At 47.8% G+C, this 20,996-nt stretch overlaps 1 protein-coding gene across 3 annotated transcripts in view; it reads left to right on the top strand.

Annotated features, from left to right (window-relative positions):
• Positions 1-20,996, top strand: part of THOC2 (THO complex subunit 2) — a 479,267-nt gene that overhangs the window by 297,550 nt on the left and 160,721 nt on the right. For all 3 annotated transcript variants that reach the window (XR_010183065.1, XM_063937241.1, XM_063937242.1), the window contains exons 21-24: positions 3,239-3,418; positions 3,677-3,841; positions 10,463-10,738; positions 10,983-11,124. Coding sequence is in view for 2 of the 3 variants with exons in the window: in XM_063937241.1 (XP_063793311.1) it covers positions 3,239-3,418; positions 3,677-3,841; positions 10,463-10,738; positions 10,983-11,124 (763 nt within the window). In the remaining variant the exon portion in view is untranslated. The remainder of the gene's footprint in view (positions 1-3,238; positions 3,419-3,676; positions 3,842-10,462; positions 10,739-10,982; positions 11,125-20,996) is intronic.

Raw genomic sequence — 20,996 nt, 5'->3', positions numbered from 1 at the left:
GCAGGTGATAATCAAGATACCCCTCCTGCAACAGGGAACGGGGTATTATTCCACACTGTTGTGGTACCGAAGCCGGACGGCTCGGTGAGACCGATTCTAAATCTAAAATCTTTGAACACTTACATACAGAGGTTCAAATTCAAGATTGAGTCACTCAGAGCAGTGATTGCGAACCTGGAAGAAGGGGACTACATGATGTCTCGGGACATCAAGGATGCTTACCTTGTCAAAATTTACCCTTCTCACCAAGGGTACCTCAGGTTTATGGTACAGAACTGTCACTATCAGTTCAGACGCTGCCATATGGATGTTCCACGGCACCCCGGGTCTTTACCAAGGTAATGGCCGAAATGATGATATTCCTTCGAAGGAAGTGAATTTTAGTTATCCCTTACTTGGACAATTCCCTGATAAGGGTAAGATCCAGGGAACAGTTGGAGGTCGGTGTAGCACTATCTCAGGTAGTGTTGCGGCAGCACGATTGGATTCTCAATATTCCAAAATCGCACCTGGTTCCGACGACGTGTCTTCTGTTCCTAGGGATGATCCTGGACACAGTCCAGAAAAAGGTGTTTCTCCCGGAGGAGAAAGCCAGGGAGTTATCCGAGCTAGTCAGGAACCTCCTAAAACCGAGCCAAGTCTCAGTGCATCAATGCACAAGGGTTCTGGGTAAAATGGTGGCTTCCTACGAAGCAATCCCATTCGGCAGATTCCACGCAAGAACTTTCCAGTGGAACCTGCTGGACAAATGGTTCGGGTCGCATCTTCAGATGCATCAGCGGATAACCCTGTCAGCAAGGACAAGGGTGTCCCTCCTGTGGTGGTTGCAGAGTGCTCATCTTCTAGAGGGCCGCAGATTAGGCATTCAGGACTGGGTCCTGGTGACCACGGATGCCAGCCTGCGAGGCTGGGGAGCAGTCACACAGGGAAGGGATATCCAGGGCTTATGGTCAAGCCTGGAGACATCACTTCACATAAATATCCTGAAGCTAAGGGACATTTACAATGCTCTAAGCTTAGCAAGACCTCTGCTTCAAGGTCAGCCGGTGTTGATCCAGTCGGACAACATCACGGCAGTCACCCACGTAAACAGACAGGGTGGCACAAGAAGCAGGAGGGCAATGGCAGAAGCTGCAAGGATTCTTCGCTGGGCGGAAAATCATGTGATAGCACTGTCAGCAGTATTCATTCCGGGAGTGGACAACTGGGAAGCAGACTTCCTCAGCACGACCTCCACCCGGGAGAGTGGGGACTTCACCCAGAAGTCTTCCACATGATTAAAAACTCGACAGGTATTGCGCCAGGTCCAGGGACCCTCAGGCAATAAGCTGTAGACGCTCTGGTAACACCGTGGGTGTACCAGTCAGGGTATGTGTTCCCTCCTCTGCCTCTCATACCCAAGGTACTGATATTGATAAGATGGAGAGGAGTAAGCACTATATTCGTGGTTCCGGATTGGCCAAGAAGGACTTGGTAACCGGAACTTCAAGAGATGCTTACGGAGGATCCGTGGCCTCTACCTCTAAGAAGGGACCTGCTCCAGCAAGGACCCTGTCTGTTCTAAGACTTACCGCGGCTGCGTTTGACGGCATGGCGGTTGAACGCCGGATCCTGAAGGAAAAAAGGCATTCCGGATGAAGTCATCCCTATCCTGATCAAAGCCAGGAAGGATGTAACCGCAAAAACATTATCACCGCAATTGGCGAAAATATGTTGCGTGGTGCGAGGCCAGTAAGGCCCGACGGAGGAAATTCAACTGGGTCGATTCCTACATTTCCTGCAAACAGGAGTGTCTATGGGCCTGAAATTGGGGTCCATTAAGGTTCAAATTTCGGTCCTGTAAATTTTCTTCCAAAAAGAACTAGCTTTAGTCCCTGAAGTTCAGACGTTTGTAAAAGGGGTACTGCATATACAGCCTCCTTTTGTGCCTCCAGTGGCACTTTGGGATCTAAATGTAGTTTTGGGTTCCAAAAGTCACATTGGTTTGAACCACTTAAATCTGTGGAGTTAAAATATCTCACATGAAAAGTGGTCATGCTGTTGGCCCTGGCCTGGGCCAGGCGCGTGTCAGAATTGGTGGCTTTATCCTGAAAAAGCCCTTATCTGATTTTCCATTTGGACAGGGCGGAATTGAGGACTCGTCCTCAGTTTCTCCCCAAGGTGGTTTCAGCGTTTCACCTGAACCAACCTATTTGTGGTGCCTGCGGCTACTAGGGACTTGGAGGCCTCCAAGTTGCTAGACGTTGTCAGTGCCCTGAAAATATATGTTTCCAGGACGGCTGGAGTCAGGAAATCTGACTCGCTGTTTATCCTGTATGCACCCAACAAGCTGGGTGCTCCTGCTTCTAAGCAGACTATTGCTCGTTGGATTTGTAGTACAATTCAGCTTGCACATTCTGTGGCAGGCCTGCCACAGCCAAAAGTCTGTAAATGCCCACTCCACAAGGAAGGTGGGCTCATCTTGGGCGGCTGCCCGAGGGGTCTCGGCTTTACAACTTTGCCGAGCAGCTACTTGGTCAGGAGCAAATACGTTTGTAAAATTCTACAAAATTGATATCCTGGCTGAGGAGGACCTGGAGTTCTCTCATTTGGTGCTGCAGAGTCATCCGCACTCTCCCGCCCGTTTGGGAGCTTTGGTATAATCCCCATGGTCCTTACGGAGTCCCCAGCATCCACTTAGGACGTTAGAGAAAATAAGAATTTACTTACCGATAATTCTATTTCTCATAGTCCGTAGTGGATGCTGGGCGCCCATCCCAAGTGCGGATTGTCTGCAATACTTGTACATAGTTATTGTTACAAAAATCGGGTTATTATTGTTGTGAGCCATCTTTCAGAGGCTCCTCTGTTATCATGCTGTTAACTGGGTTCAGATCACAGGTTATACGGTGTGATTGGTGTGGCTGGTATGAGTCTTACCCGGGATTCAAAATCCTTCCTTATTGTGTACGCTCGTCCGGGCACAGTATCCTAACTGAGGCTTGGAGGAGGGTCATAGGGGGAGGAGCCAGTGCACACCAGATAGTCCTAAAGCTTTCTTTAGATGTGCCCAGTCTCCTGCGGAGCCGCTATTCCCCATGGTCCTTACGGAGTCCCCAGCATCCACTACGGACTATGAGAAATAGAATTATCGGTAAGTAAATTCTTATTTTTTTTATAGTGTGCATGGTCTGTGAAAATGTTGGGAAATCTTGAGTATTCTTAGCCAATATTTACGCATTTAATTTCTTCTTCCCAGGGTGGTTATTTTGGTCAAATTAGAAATACAAAGAAATCTTCTCAGAGGCTAAAAGATGCTTTATTGGACCATGACTTGGCTCTTCCGTTGTGCTTGCTAATGGCCCAGCAGAGGAATGGTGTGGTATTTCTGGAAGGAGGAGAGAAGCATTTGAAGCTTGTGGGGAAGCTCTATGATCAGGTGAGGGACCATATTATTGCCAGAGCAGCTCATTAAATTGTGAAACACTACTTGGTGATTATCATCCTCTGTTCTGTTTTGTAAAATATGTTGTAAGCTGTCATTATGGATTTACCATGTCCGTTATATTCCGTTACCTGAGGTGTACTTCTCTGCATTTCAATGCTAATTTTTATACGTCTTCCTTTAAATGTTTCAGAGACTTCTTTCTAATATAAAATTTGCTTTCTCCTCACTCTTAATACTTTTGTCTTTCAGTGTCACGATACTCTAGTTCAGTTTGGTGGATTTTTGGCATCTAATTTGAGCACAGAGGATTACATAAAACGCGTTCCTTCAATAGATGTTCTGTGCAATGACTTTCACACCCCTCATGATGCTGCCTTCTTCCTGTCAAGACCTATGTACACTCATCACATATCAGTAAGTCCTGCAGGGAAATAAACTGTATATAGGCTACTCCCACTTTTTTTTTTCTGGGAGAAATATTGTGCCCATTTTTGGGCGACAACCCATGCAATCCCTTTGTGTATTTCCTTTTACATACATTTTTCTGCTTGAAATTCTAGAGCAAAAGATCAAAAAACAGGCAATGTAAAAAAAAACAATTGGTGAATAAATACACAGATCATCCTTTAATACAGCAGTGGGGGACTTTTGGCCTTCCAGCTGTTGAACTACACATACCAGCATGCCTTGCTACAGTTTTGCTATTTAGCCATGGTAAAACTGTTGCAGGGCATTCTGGGATATGTAGTTCAACATCAGCTGGAGCTCCGTAGGTTCCCCACCCCTGCTTTAATAGATTTCAGTGACGCAAACAGCTGCACTTATTTCCTGGGAGACTTTTCACTCCTTAAAATTATGTAGTTGTAAATTTAAAGGCATTACAGATTTGATAAGCTGACAATATTATTAGGAAGTATAATGTGTAAATATTCCCAGCACCACACACTGTAGTACCCCCAGCTCACATTATGCCACGCAGAAGCCCAGTTTGCATATGCCACAGTGCCCACCACACTGGTGATTTAGCGATGTGTATTTTCAAGTCTCCTGCCCTATTGTTAATTAGGCACCGAGTTTTGTTCTTGGTGAGTTACCTGACAACATAGAATATCTTTCACAACCTCTAATACAAGAGTAAAAACTTTTCATTTACACCATGTCCCAACTGGCTAGCTCTACCAACTGTGCATAATGGAGGCAAACTACATTGCTTGTAAGGCACATGAGGGGCCGAGACAATTTCTCTGACGTCCTAGTGGATGCTGGGACTCCGTAAGGACCATGGGGAATAGCGGCTCCGCAGGAGACAGGGCACAAAATAAAAGCTTAAGGATCAGGTGGTGTGCACTGGCTCCTCCCCCTATGACCCTCCTCCAAGCCTCAGTTAGATTTTTGTGCCCGGCCGAGAAGGGTGCAATCTAGGTGGCTCTCCTGAGCTGCTTAGAATAAAAGTTTAGTTTAGGTTTTTTTATTTTCAGTGAGTCCTGCTGGCAACAGGCTCACTGCATCGTGGGACTAAGGGGAGAAGAAACGGACTCACCTGAGTGCAGAGTGGATCGGGTTTCTTAGGCTACTGGACATTAGCTCCAGAGGGACGATCACAGGTTCAGCCTGGATGGGTCACCGGAGCCGCGCCGCCGTCCCCCTTACAGAGCCAGAAGAGACGAAGAGGTCCGGTGAAATCGGCGGCAGAAGACATCCTGTCTTCAGTCTAAGGTAGCGCACAGCACCGCAGCTGTGCGCCATTGCTCTCAGCACACTTCACACTCCGGTCACTGAGGGTGCAGGGCGCTGGGGGGGAGCGCCCTGAGACGCAATATAACAGTATATACCTTAGGTGGCAAAAAGAATACATCACATATAGCTCCTGGGCTATATGGATGTATTTTAACCCCTGCCATTTTTACACAAAAAAGCGGGAGATAAGGACGTCGTGAAGGGGCGGAGCCTATCTCCTCAGCACACAAGCGCCATTTTCCCTCACAGCTCCGCTGGAAGGACGGCTCCCTGTCTCTCCCCTGCAGTCCTGCTTCAGAATCAGGGTAAAAAAGAGAAGGGGGGGCATTTTTGGCAGCAAATAACGATAATAACAGCAGCTATAAGGGAATAACACTTATATAAGGTTATCCCTGTATATATATATAGCGCTGGGTGTGTGCTGGCAGACTCTCCCTCTGTCTCTCCAAAGGGCTAAGTGGGGTCCTGTCCTCTATCAGAGCATTCCCGGTGTGTGTGCTGTGTGTCGGTACGCGTGTGTCGACATGTATGAGGAGGAAAATGATGTGGAGGCGGAGCAGTTGCCTGTGTTGGTGATGTCACCCCCTAGGGAGTCGACACCTGACTGGATGATTGTATTTAAACAATTAAGTGATAATTTCAGCAATTTGCAAAAAACTGTTGACGACATGAGACAGCCGGCAAATCAATTAGTGCCTGTCCAGGCGTCTCAGACACCGTCAGGGGCGCTAAAACGCCCGTTACCTCAGTGGGTCGACACAGACCCTGACACAGATACTGAGTCTAGTGTCGACGGTGACGAGACAAACGTAATGTCCAGTAGGGCCACACGTTACATGATCACGGCAATGAAAGAGGCATTGAACCTTTCTGACACTACAAGTACCACAAAGAAGGGTATTATGTGGGGTGTGAAAAAACTACCAATAGTTTTTCCTGAGTCAGAGGAAATAAATGAGGTGTGTGATAAAGCGTGGGTTTCCCCCCGATAAAAAACAGCTAATTTCTAAAAAATTATTAGCATTATATCCCTTCCCGCCAGAGGTTAGGGCGCGTTGGGAAACACCCCCTAGGGTAGATAAGGCGCTCACACGTTTATCTAAACAAGTAGCGTTACCGTCTCCTGATACGGCCACCCTCAAAGAACCAGCTGATAGAAGGCTGGAAAATATCCTAAAAAGTATATACACACATACTGGTGTTATACTGCGACCAGCAATCGCCTCAGCCTGGATGTGCAGTGCTGGAGTCGCATGGTCGGATTCCCTGACTGAGAATATTGATACCCTGGATAGGGACAATATTTTGTTAACTATAGAACATTTAAAGGATGCATTACTATATATGCGTGATGCACAGAGGGATATTTGCACCCTGGCATCAAGAGTAAGTGCTATGTCCATCTCTGCCAGAAGAGCGTTATGGACGCGACAGTGGTCAGGGGATGCGGATTCCAAACGGCACATGGAAGTATTGCCGTATAAAGGGGAGGAGTTATTTGGGGCTGGTCTATCGGACCTGGTGGCCACGGCAACGGCTGGAAAATCCACCTTTTTACCCCAGGTCACTTCACATCAGCAGAAAAAGACACCGTCTTTTCAAACTCAGTCCTTTCGTTCCCATAAGTACAAGCGAGCAAAAGGCCACTCTTTTCTGCCCCGGGGCAGAGGAAGAGGAAAAAGACTGCACCATGCAGCCGCTTCCCAGGAGCAGAAGCCCTCCCCTGCTTCTGCCAAGTCTTCAGCATGACGCTGGGGCTTTACAAGCAGACTCAGATATGGTGGGGGCCCGTCTCAAGAATTTCAACGCGCAGTGGGCTCACTCGCAAGTGGATCCCTGGATTCTACAGGTAGTATCGCAGGGGTACAAACTGGAATTCGAGGCGTTTCCCCCTCGTCGGTTCCTGAAGTCTGCTTTACCAAAGTCTCCCTCCGACAGGGAGGCAGTTTTGGAAGCCATTCACAAGCTGTATTCCCAGCAGGTGATAATCAAGGTACCCCTCCTGCAACAAGGAAAGGGGTATTATTCCACGCTGTTTGTGGTACCAAAGCCGGACGGCTCGGTGAGACCAATTTTAAATCTGAAATCCTTGAACACTTACATAAAAAGGTTCAAATTCAAGATGGAGTCACTCAGAGCAGTGATAGCGAACCTGGAAGAAGGGGACTATATGGTGTCTCTGGACATCAAAGATGCTTATCTCCACGTCCCAATATACCCTTCTCACCAAGGGTACCTCGGGTTTGTGGTACAAAACTGTCATTATCAGTTTCAGACGCTGCCGTTTGGATTGTCCACGGCACCTCGGGTCTTTACCAAGGTAATGGCCGAAATGATGATTCTTCTACGAAGAAAAGGCATTTTAATTATCCCTTACTTGGACGATCTCCTGATAAGGGCAAGATCCAGGGAACAGTTAGAAGTCGGAGTAGCACTATCTCAGGTAGTGTTACGTCAGCACGGGTGGATTCTAAATATTCCAAAATCGCAGCTGATTCCAACGACACGTCTATTGTTCCTAGGAATGATTCTGGACACAGTCCAGAAGAAGGTGTTTCTCCCGGAGGAGAAGGCCAGGGAGTTCTCCGAGCTAGTCAGGAACCTCCTAAAACCAGGCCAGGTCTCAGTGCATCAGTGCACGAGGGTCCTGGGAAAAATGGTGGCTTCTTACGAAGCGATTCCATTCGGAAGATTCCATGCAAGAACGTTTCAGTGGGATCTACTGGACAAATGGTCCGGATCGCATCTGCAGATGCATCAGCGGATAACCCTGTCGCCAAGGACAAGGGTGTCTCTCCTGTGGTGGCTGCAGAGTGCTCATCTACTAGAGGGCCGCAGATTTGGCATTCAGGATTGGATCCTGGTAACCACGGATGCCAGCCTGAGAGGCTGGGGAGCAGTCACACAGGGAAGGAATTTCCAGGGCTTGTGGTCAAGCATGGAAACATCTCTTCATATAAACATTCTGGAACTAAGGGCCATTTACAATGCCCTAAGTCAAGCAAAACCTCTGCTTCAGGGTCAGGCGGTGTTGATCCAATCGGACAACATCACGTCAGTCGCCCACGTAAACAGACAGGGCGGCACGAGAAGCAGGAGGGCAATGGCAGAAGCTGCAAGGATTCTTCGCTGGGCGGAAAATCATGTGATAGCACTGTCAGCAGTGTTCATTCCGGGAGTGGACAACTGGGAAGCAGACTTCCTCAGCAGACACGACCTTCACCCGGGAGAGTGGGGACTTCACCCAGAAGTCTTCCACCTGATTGTAAACCGTTGGGAAAAACCAAAGGTGGACATGATGGCGTCACGTCTAAACAAAAAACTGGACAGATATTGCGCCAGGTCAAAGGACCCTCAGGCAATAGCAGTGGACGCTCTGGTAACGCCGTGGGTGTACCAGTCAGTGTATGTGTTCCCTCCTCTGCCTCTCATACCAAAAGTACTGAGAATCATAAGAAGGAGAGGAGTAAGAACTATACTCGTGGTTCCGGATTGGCCAAGAAGGACTTGGTACCCGGAACTTCAAGAGATGCTCACGGACAAACCGTGGCCTCTACCTCTAAGAAAGGACCTGCTACTGCAGGGGCCTTGTCTGTTCAAAGACTTACCGCGGCTGCGTTTGACGGCATGGCGGTTGAACGCCGGATCCTGAGGGAAAAACGCATTCCAGAAGAAGTCATTCCTACTCTGGTCAAAGCCAGGAAGGACGTAACCGCAAAACATTATCACCGCATTTGGCGTAAATATGTTGCGTGGTGTGAGGCCAAGAGAGCCCCTACAGAGGAATTTCAACTGGGTCGTTTCCTTCATTTCCTGCAAACAGGACTGTCTATGGGCCTAAAATTAGGGTCCATTAAGGTTCTAATTTCGGCCCTGTCGATTTTCTTCCAGAAAGAACTGGCTTCAGTACCTGAAGTTCAGACATTTGTAAAAGGGGTGCTGCACATACAGCCTCCTTTTGTGCCTCCAGTGGCACCTTGGGATCTCAATGTGGTGTTGAGTTTTCTAAAGTCACATTGGTTTGAACCACTTTCCACTGTGGACTTAAAATATCTCACATGGAAGGTGTCGATGCTGTTAGCCTTGGCTTCAGCCAGGCGTGTGTCAGAATTGGCGGCTTTATCATATAAAAGCCCTTACTTAATTTTTCATTCTGACAGGGCGGAATTGAGGACTCGTCCTCAATTTCTACCTAAGGTGGTTTCTGCATTTCACATGAACCAACCTATTGTGGTACCTGCGGCTACCAGGGACTTAGAGGACTCTAAGTTGCTTGACGTTGTCAGGGCCTTGAAAATATATGTTTCCAGGACGGCTGGAGTCAGAAAATCTGACTCGCTGTTTATCCTGTATGCACCCAACAAGCTGGGTGCTCCTGCTTCTAAGCAGACGATTGCTCGTTGGATTTGTAGTACAATTCAGCTTGCACATTCTGTGGCAGGATTGCCACAGCCAAAATCAGTAAAAGCCCATTCCACAAGGAAAGTGGGCTCATCTTGGGCGGCTGCCCGAGGGGTCTCGGCTTTACAACTTTGCCGAGCAGCTACTTGGTCAGGGGCAAACACGTTTGCTAAATTCTACAAATTTGATACCCTGGCTGAGGAGGACCTGGAGTTCTCTCATTCGGTGCTGCAGAGTCATCCGCACTCTCCCGCCCGTTTGGGAGCTTTGGTATAATCCCCATGGTCCTTACGGAGTCCCAGCATCCACTAGGACGTCAGAGAAAATAAGATTTTACTTACCGATAAATCTATTTCTCGTAGTCCGTAGTGGATGCTGGGCGCCCATCCCTAGTGCGGATTGTCTGCAATACTTGTATATAGTTATTGTTACAAAAATTCGGGTTATTATTGTTGTGAGCCATCTTTTCAGAGGCTCCTTTGCGTTTATCATACTGTTAACTGGGTTCAGATCACAAGTTGTACGGTGTGATTGGTGTGGCTGGTATGAGTCTTACCCGGGATTCAATATCCTTCCTTATTATGTACGCTCGTCCGGGCACAGTATCCTAACTGAGGCTTGGAGGAGGGTCATAGGGGGAGGAGCCAGTGCACACCACCTGATCCTTAAGCTTTTATTTTGTGCCCTGTCTCCTGCGGAGCCGCTATTCCCCATGGTCCTTACGGAGTCCCAGCATCCACTACGGACTACGAGAAATAGATTTATCGGTAAGTAAAATCTTATTTTTTATTTTAACCTTTTTTTTTTTTTTTTTTTTTTAATCTTTTTGACAAATTATCGTATAAAAAATAATGTTTTCAGAAGATGTTTTTACTGTGTTAATTTTTAAATCTCCAGTCCAAATATGATGAGCTGAAGAAGACTGAGAAAGGAAACAAACAGCAGCATAAGGTGCACAAGTATATTACATCATGTGAAGTTGTTATGGCTCCTGTCCATGAAGCCGTGGTCTCCTTGCACCCTTCAAAAGTGTGGGATGATATCAGCCCTCAGTTCTACGCTACATTCTGGTCTCTGACAATGTATGATCTTGCTGTCCCAACCTCCAGCTACAACAGGGAAATTAATAAACTGAGGATACAGATGAAAGCCATTGATGACAATATTGAAATGGTATGTTGGCCATTTCTTTGCGTAGAGCTTATTTTGCTTAACACAAATGTGTCCTACAGCACAACCCATAAATAATGTGGAGAGTGATAAAGTACCAGTGAATCAGCACCTAACTGCCGTGTTACAGCCTGTGTTTGAAAAATGACAGTTAGGAGCTGGTAGTTGATCACTCTCCACTTTATCACTTTTGGAGGCTTAGTACATAAGGCCCATAGTCTTTATCCAAATGTGCTTTTTTTTGCAGCCACCAAACAAAAAGAAAAAAGAAAAAGAGAGGTGCACAGCTCTACAAGACAAACTGGTGGAAGAGGAGAAGAAGCAGTCTGAACATGTAGGGAGAGTTCTGCAGAGAATGAAACTAGAAAAGGACAACTGGCTCTTAGCCCGTAAGTATATACAAAACCTCTGGCGGCACGCCAGTGTCCATTACCTCTTTAAGTGGGCTTGGAATGTGAAATTGCATTTACTTTGAAGTTATTTATTTTTGTACCTTTTTATAACCCGACACTGAATCAGTAAGTAAGCATCCTGAGCAGCAGTCTGATACTATGCTCCAGTCCTTCAGTTCTACAATGAGATACAAATAGCACCAAGCGTTTTGTTAACTTACTGTTCTAACTTCTGTTGTGAATAGATTTACTGAAATCATGAATGCTATTAAACTGCTGATCAACCATCTGAAAAGTGCTGGATTCATAGATCTGCAGAGCCAAAATAGGTTTCACTGAAATGAAATGTCTGCCTGAGCTAGGGAAAATGTAATGCAAATGGCAAAAATTTGTGCAAGCTCCTTTGAGCGATGAATTGGTAGGATAGAGTCAATAGCATGAAATGCATATTCTGCTCTCCTGTTATATTACCCAGTGATTATGAAATCTGTGTATCTATACATTATTATTTTAGTCACTTCTTCACACATACCCTGCATTAACATGTAGTCTGCATATGCAAATGTGCACACATGTACAGTCACATGCCTAGCATTCAAAGCAGCCTTCACTCTGGTGTCTAGTATGCAGTGCAGAGTCTGCCTGGCACTATTCCCGTCTTCTGCCTCCTGCTCTTGTATTTGTCAGGATTGAATCATTGATTAGGGAGCAGTAACTATGCTGATACTGCCTGTAGAACACTGAACACCCTGTTGACTTCAATCCTGTGCAGTTGCTGTTGGGAGTTTGCCAAGTAGCGATGAATGGTATATACTGTAGTTGTATGTGAAGCAGTTGTAAAGTTACCTCCTTTTCTTTGCATTCCTGCATATAATATACAAAGTATAATTGCCTTGTGTATAGTGTTGCCCTGAAGTGCCTGTGAGAGTTTCATTAATCCAGCACTGCAGCCGTATCTACTACCACTACACATTTAAGCAATGTTGTTTGTGCCTGTCCTGAGTGAACTTTACATTCATGCAAATGGTAGGTTCACCATGGAGAAGCATATAAAACCCACTCAGCTGTTTGTGAACTACTCCTGCATTAGTATAAGGAGGGACTGCACTGCAGAACCATGGGAGCCTTTTTTGAAACCTGCTAGATTAAATGTTCACCACACCAAAAACTGTTACTTAAGATGATCAAACCTATTGTTTCCCTGTTGAGCAAAATATATTGTATGATGATGTTGTGTTCCCCCCCCCCCCCCCCCTTTGCGTGTGTATTGGTTTTTGTCAATATAGAAATATTTCTCTAACGTCCTAGTGGATGCTGGGGACTCCGTAAGGACCATGGGGAATAGACTGGCTCCGCAGGAGACTGGGCACTCTAAAGAAAGATTCAGTACTATCTGGTGTGCACTGGCTCCTCCCTCTATGCCCCTCCTCCAGACCTCAGTTAGAATCTGTGCCCGGCCAGAGCTGGGTGCTCCTAGTGGGCTCTCCTGAGCTTGCTAGAAAAGAAAGTATTTTGTCAGGTTTTTTATTTTCAGAGAGCTTCTGCTGGCAACAGACTCTGCTATGAGGGACTGAGGGGAGAGAAGCAAACCTACTCACGGCAGCTAGGTAGCGCTTCTTAGGCTACTGGACACCATTAGCTCCAGAGGGATCGAACACAGGTACCTAACCTTGATCGTCCGTTCCCGGAGCCGCGCCGCCGTCCCCCTCGCAGAGCCAGAAGTACAGAAGCAGCAGAAGCATGAAGACATCGAAATCGGCGGCTGAAGACTCCTGTCTTCAATTAAGGTAGCGCACAGCACTGCAGCTGTGCGCCATTGCTCCCACAGCACACCGCACACTCCGGTCACTGTAGGGTGCAGGGCGCAGGGGGGGCGCCCTGGGCAACAATTAATTACCTTTTTGGCAAAAATAGACATATATACAGTCTGGGACTGTATATATGCCCGAGCCCCCGCCATTTTTTACACATTAAAGCGGGACAGAAGCCCGCCGCTGAGGGAGCGGGGCCTTCTTCCTCAGCACACCTCCGCTTGGAAGGACGCTCCCCAGGCTCTCCCCTGCAGTATACAGGTGCAATAAAGGGTAAAAAAGAGAGGGGGGGCACATAAATTTAGGCGCAGAGATATATTTAACAGCAGCTACGGGGTAAACACTAAGGTACAGTGTAATCCCTGTATTATATAGCGCTGGGGTGTGTGCTGGCATACTCTCTCTCTGTCTCCCCAAAAGCCTTTGTGGCGTCCTGTCCTGTCAGTCAGAGCATTCCCTGTGAGTGTGCTGTGTGTCGGTACGCCTGTGTCGACATGTTTGATTAGGAAGTATACGTGGAGGCAGAACAAGTGCAGCTGAGTGTGGTGTCGCCGCCGACGGTGCCGACACCTGATTGGATGGATATGTGGAAGGTGTTAAATGATAATGTAAACTCCTTGCATAACAGATTGGATAAAACTGTAACCGGGGGACAGGCAGGGTCTCAACCCATGCCTGATCCTACAGCGCAGAGGCCGTCAGGGTCTCAAAAGCGCACACTATCCCAGATAGTTGACACAGATGTCGACACGGAATCTGACTCCAGTGTCGATGACGACGAGGCAAAGTTGCAGCCTAAAATGACTAAAGCCATCCGCTACATGATTGTAGCAATGAAGGATGTATTACACATTTCTGAGGAAAATCCTGTCCCTGACAAGAGGATTTATATGTATGGGGAGAAAAAGCATGAAGTGCCTTTTCCCCCTTCACATGAATTAAATGAATTATGTGAAAAAGCGTGGGATTCCCCTGACAGGAAGGTGATAATTTCCAAGAGATTACTTATGGCGTATCCTTTCCCGCCAACGGACAGGTTACGCTGGGAATCCTCCCCTAGGGTAGACAAGGCGTTGACACGCTTGTCTAAGAAGGTGGCCCTGCCGTCTCAGGATACGGCCACCCTAAAGGATCCTGCGGATAGAAAGCAGGAAGCTATCCTGAAGTCTGTTTATACACATTCTGGCACACTGCTGAGGCCAGCAATTGCTTCGGCCTGGATGTGTAGTGCGGTAGCTGCATGGACGGATACTCTGTCTGAGGAGATAGATACCCTGGACAGGGACACTGTTCTACTGACCCTGGCACATATCAATGACGCGGTCCTATATATGCGGGATGCCCAGAGGGACATTTGCCTGCTGGGCTCTAGAGTAAACGCAATGTCCATTTCTGCCAGAAGGGTCTTATGGACTCGGCAATGGACAGGGGATACCGGCTCTAAAAAACACATGGAGGTTTTACCTTCTAAGGGTGAGGAATTGTTTGGGGACGGTCTCTCGGACCTAGTTTCCACAGCTACGGCTGGGAAGTCAAATTTCTTGCCTTATGTCCCTCCACAGCCTAAGAAAGCACCGTATTACCAAATGCAGTCCTTTCGTTCTCAGAAGAGCAAGAAGGTCAGAGGTGCGTCCTTTCTTGCCAGAGGCAGGGGTAGAGGAAAAAAGCTGCACCATGCAGCTAGTTCCCAGGAACAAAAGTCTTCCCCGGCTTCCACTAAATCCACCGCATGACGCTGGGGCTCCACAGGCGGAGCCAGGAGCCGTGGGGGCGCGTCTCCGACATTTCAGCCACCAGTGGGTTCGCTCACAGGTGGATCCTTGGGCTATACAAATTGTGTCTCAGGGATACAAGCTGGAATTCGAGGTGACGCCCCCTCACCGTTACCTAAAATCGGCCTTACCAACTTCCCCCATGGAAAGGGAGATAGTGTTGGCGGCAATTCACAAACTTTTTCTCCAGCAGGTGGTGGTAGAGGTTCCCCCCCTTCAACGGGGAAGGGGCTACTATTCCACTATGTTTGTGGTACCGAAACCGGACGGTTCGGTCAGACCCATTTTAAATTTCTCTATCGTCCTAGTGGATGCTGGGGTTCCTGAAAGGACCATGGGGAATAGCGGCTCCGCAGGAGACAGGGCACAAAAAGTAAAGCTTTAGGATCAGGTGGTGTGCACTGGCTCCTCCCCCTATGACCCTCCTCCAAGCCTCAGTTAGATTTTTGTGCCCGGCCGAGAAGGGTGCAATCTAGGTGGCTCTCCTAAAGAGCTGCTTAGAAAAGTTTAGCTTAGGTTTTTTATTTTACAGTGAGTCCTGCTGGCAACAGGATCACTGCAACGAGGGACTTAGGGGAGAAGAAGTGAACTCACCTGCGTGCAGGATGGATTGGCTTCTTTGGCTACTGGACATTAGCTCCAGAGGGACGATCACAGGTACAGCCTGGATGGTCACCGGAGCCTCGCCGCCGGCCCCCTTGCAGATGCTGAAACAAGAAGAAGGTCCAGAATCGGCGGCATGAAGACTCCTCAGTCTTCTTAAGGTAGCGCACAGCACTGCAGCTGTGCGCCATTGCTCTCAGCACACTTCACACGGCAGTCACTGAGGGTGCAGGGCGCTGGAAGGGGGGCGCCCTGGGAGGCAATGAAAACCTATTTTTGGCTAAAAATACCTCACATATAGCCTCCGGGGGCTATATGGAGATATTTAACCCCTGCCAGAATCCGTTAAGAGCGGGAGACGAGGCCGGCGAAAAAGGGGCGGGGCCTATCTCCTCAGCACACAGCGCCATTTTCCCTCACAGAAAGGCTGGAGGGAAGGCTCCCAGGCTCTCCCCTGCACTGCACTACAGAAACAGGGTTAAAACAGAGAGGGGGGGCACTAATTTGGCGTTAGAAATATATAAAAAAGATGCTATAAGGGAAAACACTTGTATAAGGTTGTCCCTATATAATTATAGCGTTTTTGGTGTGTGCTGGCAAACTCTCCCTCTGTCTCTCCAAAGGGCTAGTAGGTCCTGTCCTCTATCAGAGCATTCCCTGTGTGTGTGCTGTGTGTCGGTACGTGTGTGTCGACATGTATGAGGACGATGTTGGTGAGGAGGCGGAGCAATTGCCTGTAATGGTGATGTCACTCTCTAGGGAGTCGACACCGGAATGGATGGCTTATTTAGGGAATTACGTGATAATGTCAACACGCGGCAAGGTCGGTTGATGACATGAGACGGCCGAAAAACAATTAGTACCGGTCCAGACGTCTCAAAAACACCGTCAGGGGTTTTAAAACGCCCGTTTACTTTAGTCGGTCGACACAGACACAGACAGGGACACTGAATCCAGTGTCGACGGTGAATAAACAAACGTATTCCTTATTAGGGCCACACGTTAAGGGCAATGAAGGAGGTGTTACATATTTCTGATACTACAAGTACCACAAAAGAGGGTATTATGTGGGATGTGAAAAAACTACCGTAGTTTTTCCTGAATCAGATAAATTAAATGAAGTGTGTGATGATGCGTGGGTTCCCCCCGATAGAAAATATGGGCGGTATACCCTTTCCCGCCAGAAGTTAGGGCGCGTTGGGAAACACCCCTTAGGGTGGATAAGGCGCTCACACGCTTATCAGAACAAGGGGCGGTACCGTCTATAGATAGGGCCGTCCTCAAGGAGCCAGCTGACAGGAGGCTGGAAAATATCATAAAAAGTATATACACACATACTGGTGTTATACTGCGACCAGCGATCGCCTCAGCCTGGATGTGCAGAGCTGGGGTGGCTTGGTCGGATTCCCTGACTAAAAATATTGATACCCTTGACAGGGACAGTATTTTATTGACTATAGAGCATTTAAAGGATGCATTTCTATATATGCGAGATGCACAGAGGGATATTTGCACTCTGGCATCAAGAGTAAGTGCGATGTCCATATCTGCCAGAAGATGTTTATGGACACGACAGTGGTCAGGTGATGCAGATTCCAAACGGCACAAAGGTGTATTGCCGTATAAAGGAAGAGGAGTTATTTGGGGTCGGTCCATCGGACCTGGTGGCCACGGCAACTGCTGGAAAATCCACCGTTTTTTACCCTAAGTCACATCTCTGCAGAAAAAGACACCGTCTTTTCAGCTTCAGTCCTTTCGTCCCTATAAGAGTCATATCTGCCCAGGGATAGAGGAAAGGGAAGAAGACTGCAGCAGGCAGCCCATTCCCAGGAACAGAAGCGTTCCACCGCTTCTGACAAGCTCTCAGCATGACGCTGAGACCGTACAGGACCCCTGGATCCTACAAGTAGTATCCCAGGGGTACAGACTGGAATGTCGAGACGTTTCCCCTGCGCAGGCTCCTGAAGTCTGCTTTACCAAGGTCTCCCTCCGACAAGGAGGCAGTATGGGAAACAATTCACGAGCTGTATTCCCAGCAGGTGATAATTAAATTACCCCTCCTACAACAAGCAAAGGGGTATTATTCCACACTATATTGTGGTACTGAAGCCAGAAGGCTAGGTGAGACCTATTCTAAATCTAAAAAAATTTGAACACTTACAAAGGTTCAAATCAAGATGGAGTCACTCAGAGCAGTGATAACGAACCGGGAAGAAGGGGACTATATGGTGTCCCGAGACATCAGGGATGCTTACCTCCATGTCCCAAATTTGCCCTTATCACTAAGGGTACCTCAGGTTCGTGGTACAGAACTGTCACTATCAGTTTCAGACGCTGCCGTTTGGATTGTCCACGGCACCCCGGGTCTTTACCAAGGTAATGGCCGAAATGATGGTTCTTCTTCGAAGAAAAGGCGTCTTAATTATCCCTTACTTGGACGATCTCCTGATAAGGGCAAAGTCCAGGGAACAGTTGGAGGTCGGAGTAGCACTATCTCGGATACTGTTACAACAGCAGGGGTGGATTCTAAATATTCCAAAATCGCAGCTGATCCCGACAACAAGTCTCCTGTGCTTAGGGATGATTCTGGACACAGTCCAGAAAAAGGTGTTTCTCCCGGAAGAGAAAGCCAGGGAGTTATCCGAGCTAGTCAGGAACCTCCTAAAATCAGTGCATCATTGCACAAGGGCCATGGTAAAAAAATGGTGACTTCCTTCGAAGCAATTCCAGTCGGCAGATTTCATGCAAGAACTTTTCAGTGGGATCTGCTGGACAAATGGTCCGGATCGCATCTTCAGATGCATCAGCGGATAACCCTATATCCAAGGACAAGGGTGTCTCTCCTGTGGTGGTTACAGAGTGCTCATCTTCTAGAGGGCCGCAGATTCGGCATTCAGTTTTGGATGTTGGTGACCACGGAGGCCAGCCCGAGAGGCTGGGGAGCAGTCGCACAAGGAAAAAATTTCCAGGGAGTGTGATCAAGTCTGGAGACTTTTCTCCACATAAATATAGCTAAGGGTAAATTTATAATGCTCTAAGCTTAGCAAGACCTCTGCTTCAAGGTCAGCCGGTATTGATCCAGTGGGATAAAACATCACGGCAGTCGCCCACGTAAATAGACAGGGCGGCACAAGAAGCAGGAGGGCAGTGGCAAAAACTGCAAGGACTTTTCGCTGGGCGGAAAATCATGTGATAGCACTGTCAGCAGTGTTTCATTCCGGGAATGGAAACTGGGAAGCAGACTTCCTCAGTAGGCACGACCTCCACCCGGCAGAGTGGGAACTTCATGGGGAAGTTTTCCACATGATTGTAAACCGTTGGGAATTACCAAAGGTGGACATGATGGCGTCCCGTCTGAACAAAAAACGGGACAGGTATTGCGCCAGGTTAAGAGACCCTCAGGCAATAGCTGTGGACGTTCTGGTAACACCGTGGGTGTACCAGTCGGTGTATGTGTTCCATCCTCTGCTTTTCATACCTAAGGTACTGAGAATTATAAGACGTAGAGGAGTAAGAACTATACTCATGGCTCCGGATTGGCCAAGAAGGACTTGGTACCCGGAACTTCAAGAGATGCTCACAGAGGACTTATGGCCTCTGCCGCTAAGAAGGGACTTGTTTCAGCAAGTACCATGTCTGTTCCAAGACTTACCGCAGCTGCGTTTGACGGCATGGCGGTAAAACGCCGGATCCTAAGGGAAAAGGCATTCAGGAAGAGGTCATTCCTACCCTGGTCAAAGCCAGAAAGGAGGTGACCGCACAACATTATCACCACATGTGGCGAAAATATGTTGCGTGGTGTGAGGCCAGGAAGGCCCCATGAAGAAATTTCAACTCGGTCGATTCCTGCATTTCCTGCAAACAGGAGTGTCTATGGGCCTCAAATTGGGGTCCATTAAGGTTCAAATTTCGGCCCTGTCGATTTTTCTTCCAGAAAGAATTGGCTTCAGTTCCTGAAGTCCAGAAGTTTGTCAAGGGAGTATTGCATATACAACCCCCTTTTGTGCCTCCAGTGGCACTGTGGGATCTCAACGTAGTTCTGGGATTCCTCAAAACACATTGGTTTAAAACCAGTCAAATCTGTGGATTTGAAGCATCTCACATGAAAAGTGAACATGCTCTTGGACCTGGCCTGGACCAGGCGAGTGTCAAATTGGTGGGTTTTTTCTCAAAAAAGCCCATATCTGTTTGTCCATTCGGACAGGGCAGAGCTGCGGACTCGTCCCCAGTTCTCTCCCTAAGGTGGTGTCAGTGTTTCACCTGAACCAGCTTATTGTGGTGTCTTGCGCCTACTAGGGACTTGGAGGACTCCAAGTTGCTAGATGTGGTCAGGGCCCTGAAAATATAGGTTCCAGGACGGCTGGAGTCAGGAAAACTGACTTGCTGTTATCCTGTATGCACCCAACAAACTGGGTGCTCTTGCTTCTAAGCAGACTTTTGCTAGTTGGATGTGTAATACAATTCAGCTTGCACATTCTGTGGCAGGCCTGCCACAGCCAAAATATGTAAATGCCCATTCCACAAGGAAGGTGGGCTCATCTTGGGCGGCTGCCCGAGGGGTCTCGGCTTTACAACTTTGCCGAGCGGCTATTTAGTCAGGGGCAAACACGTTTGTAAAATCCTACAAATTTGATAACCTGGCTAAGGAGGACCTGGAGTTCTCTCATTCGGTGCTGCAGAGTCATCCGCACTCTCCCGCCCGTTTGGGAGCTTTGGTATAATCCCCATGGTCCTTTCAGGAACCCCAGCATCCACTAGGACGATAGAGAAAATAAGAATTTACTTACCGATAATTCTATTTCTCGGAGTCCGTAGTGGATGCTGGGCGCCCATCCCAAGTGCGGATTATCTGCAATACTTGTACATAGTTACAAAAATCGGGTTATTATTGTTGTGAGCCATCTTTCAGAGGCTCCGCTGTTATCATACTGTTAACTGGGTTCAGATCACAGGTTGTACAGTGTGATTGGTGTGGCTGGTATGAGTCTTACCCGGGATTCATAAATCCTTTCTTATTGTGTACGCTCGTCCGGGCACAGTATCCTAACTGAGGCTTGGAGGAGGGTCATAGGGGGAGGAGCCAGTGCACACCACCTGATCCTAAAGCTTTACTTTTTGTGCCCTGTCTCCTGCGGAGCCGCTATTCCCCATGGTCCTTTCAGGAACCCCAGCATCCACTACGGACTCCGAGAAATAGAATTATCGGTAAGTAAATTCTTATTTTAAAATCCCTGAACATTTATCTGAAGAAATTCAAGTTCAAAATGGAATCGCTCAGAGCGGTCATTGCAAGCCTGGAAGAGGGGGATTTAATGGTGTCTCTGGACATCAAGGATGCTTACTTGCATGTCCCCATTTATCCGCCTCATCAGGAGTACCTCAGGTTTGTGGTACGGGACTGTCATTACCAATTCCAGACGTTACCGTTTGGCCTGTCCACGGCACCGAGAGTTTTTACCAAGGTGATGGCGGAAATGATGGTGCTCCTTCGGAAGCAAGGGGTTACAATTATCCCATACTTGGACGATCTCCTCATAAAGGCGAGGTCCAGGGAGCAGTTGCTGATCAGCGTAGCACACTCTCAGGAAGTGTTGCGTCAGCACGGCTGGATTCTGAACATTCCAAAGTCGCAGCTGATTCCTGCGACGCGTCTGCCCTTCCTGGGCATGATTCTGGACACAGA

Source organism: Pseudophryne corroboree, chromosome 8 (genome assembly GCF_028390025.1).
Source record: "Pseudophryne corroboree isolate aPseCor3 chromosome 8, aPseCor3.hap2, whole genome shotgun sequence".
Lineage (NCBI taxonomy): Eukaryota > Metazoa > Chordata > Amphibia > Anura > Myobatrachidae > Pseudophryne > Pseudophryne corroboree.
Note: the sequence above shows the minus strand (reverse complement) of the source record. Positions and strands in the feature narration are given on the sequence as shown.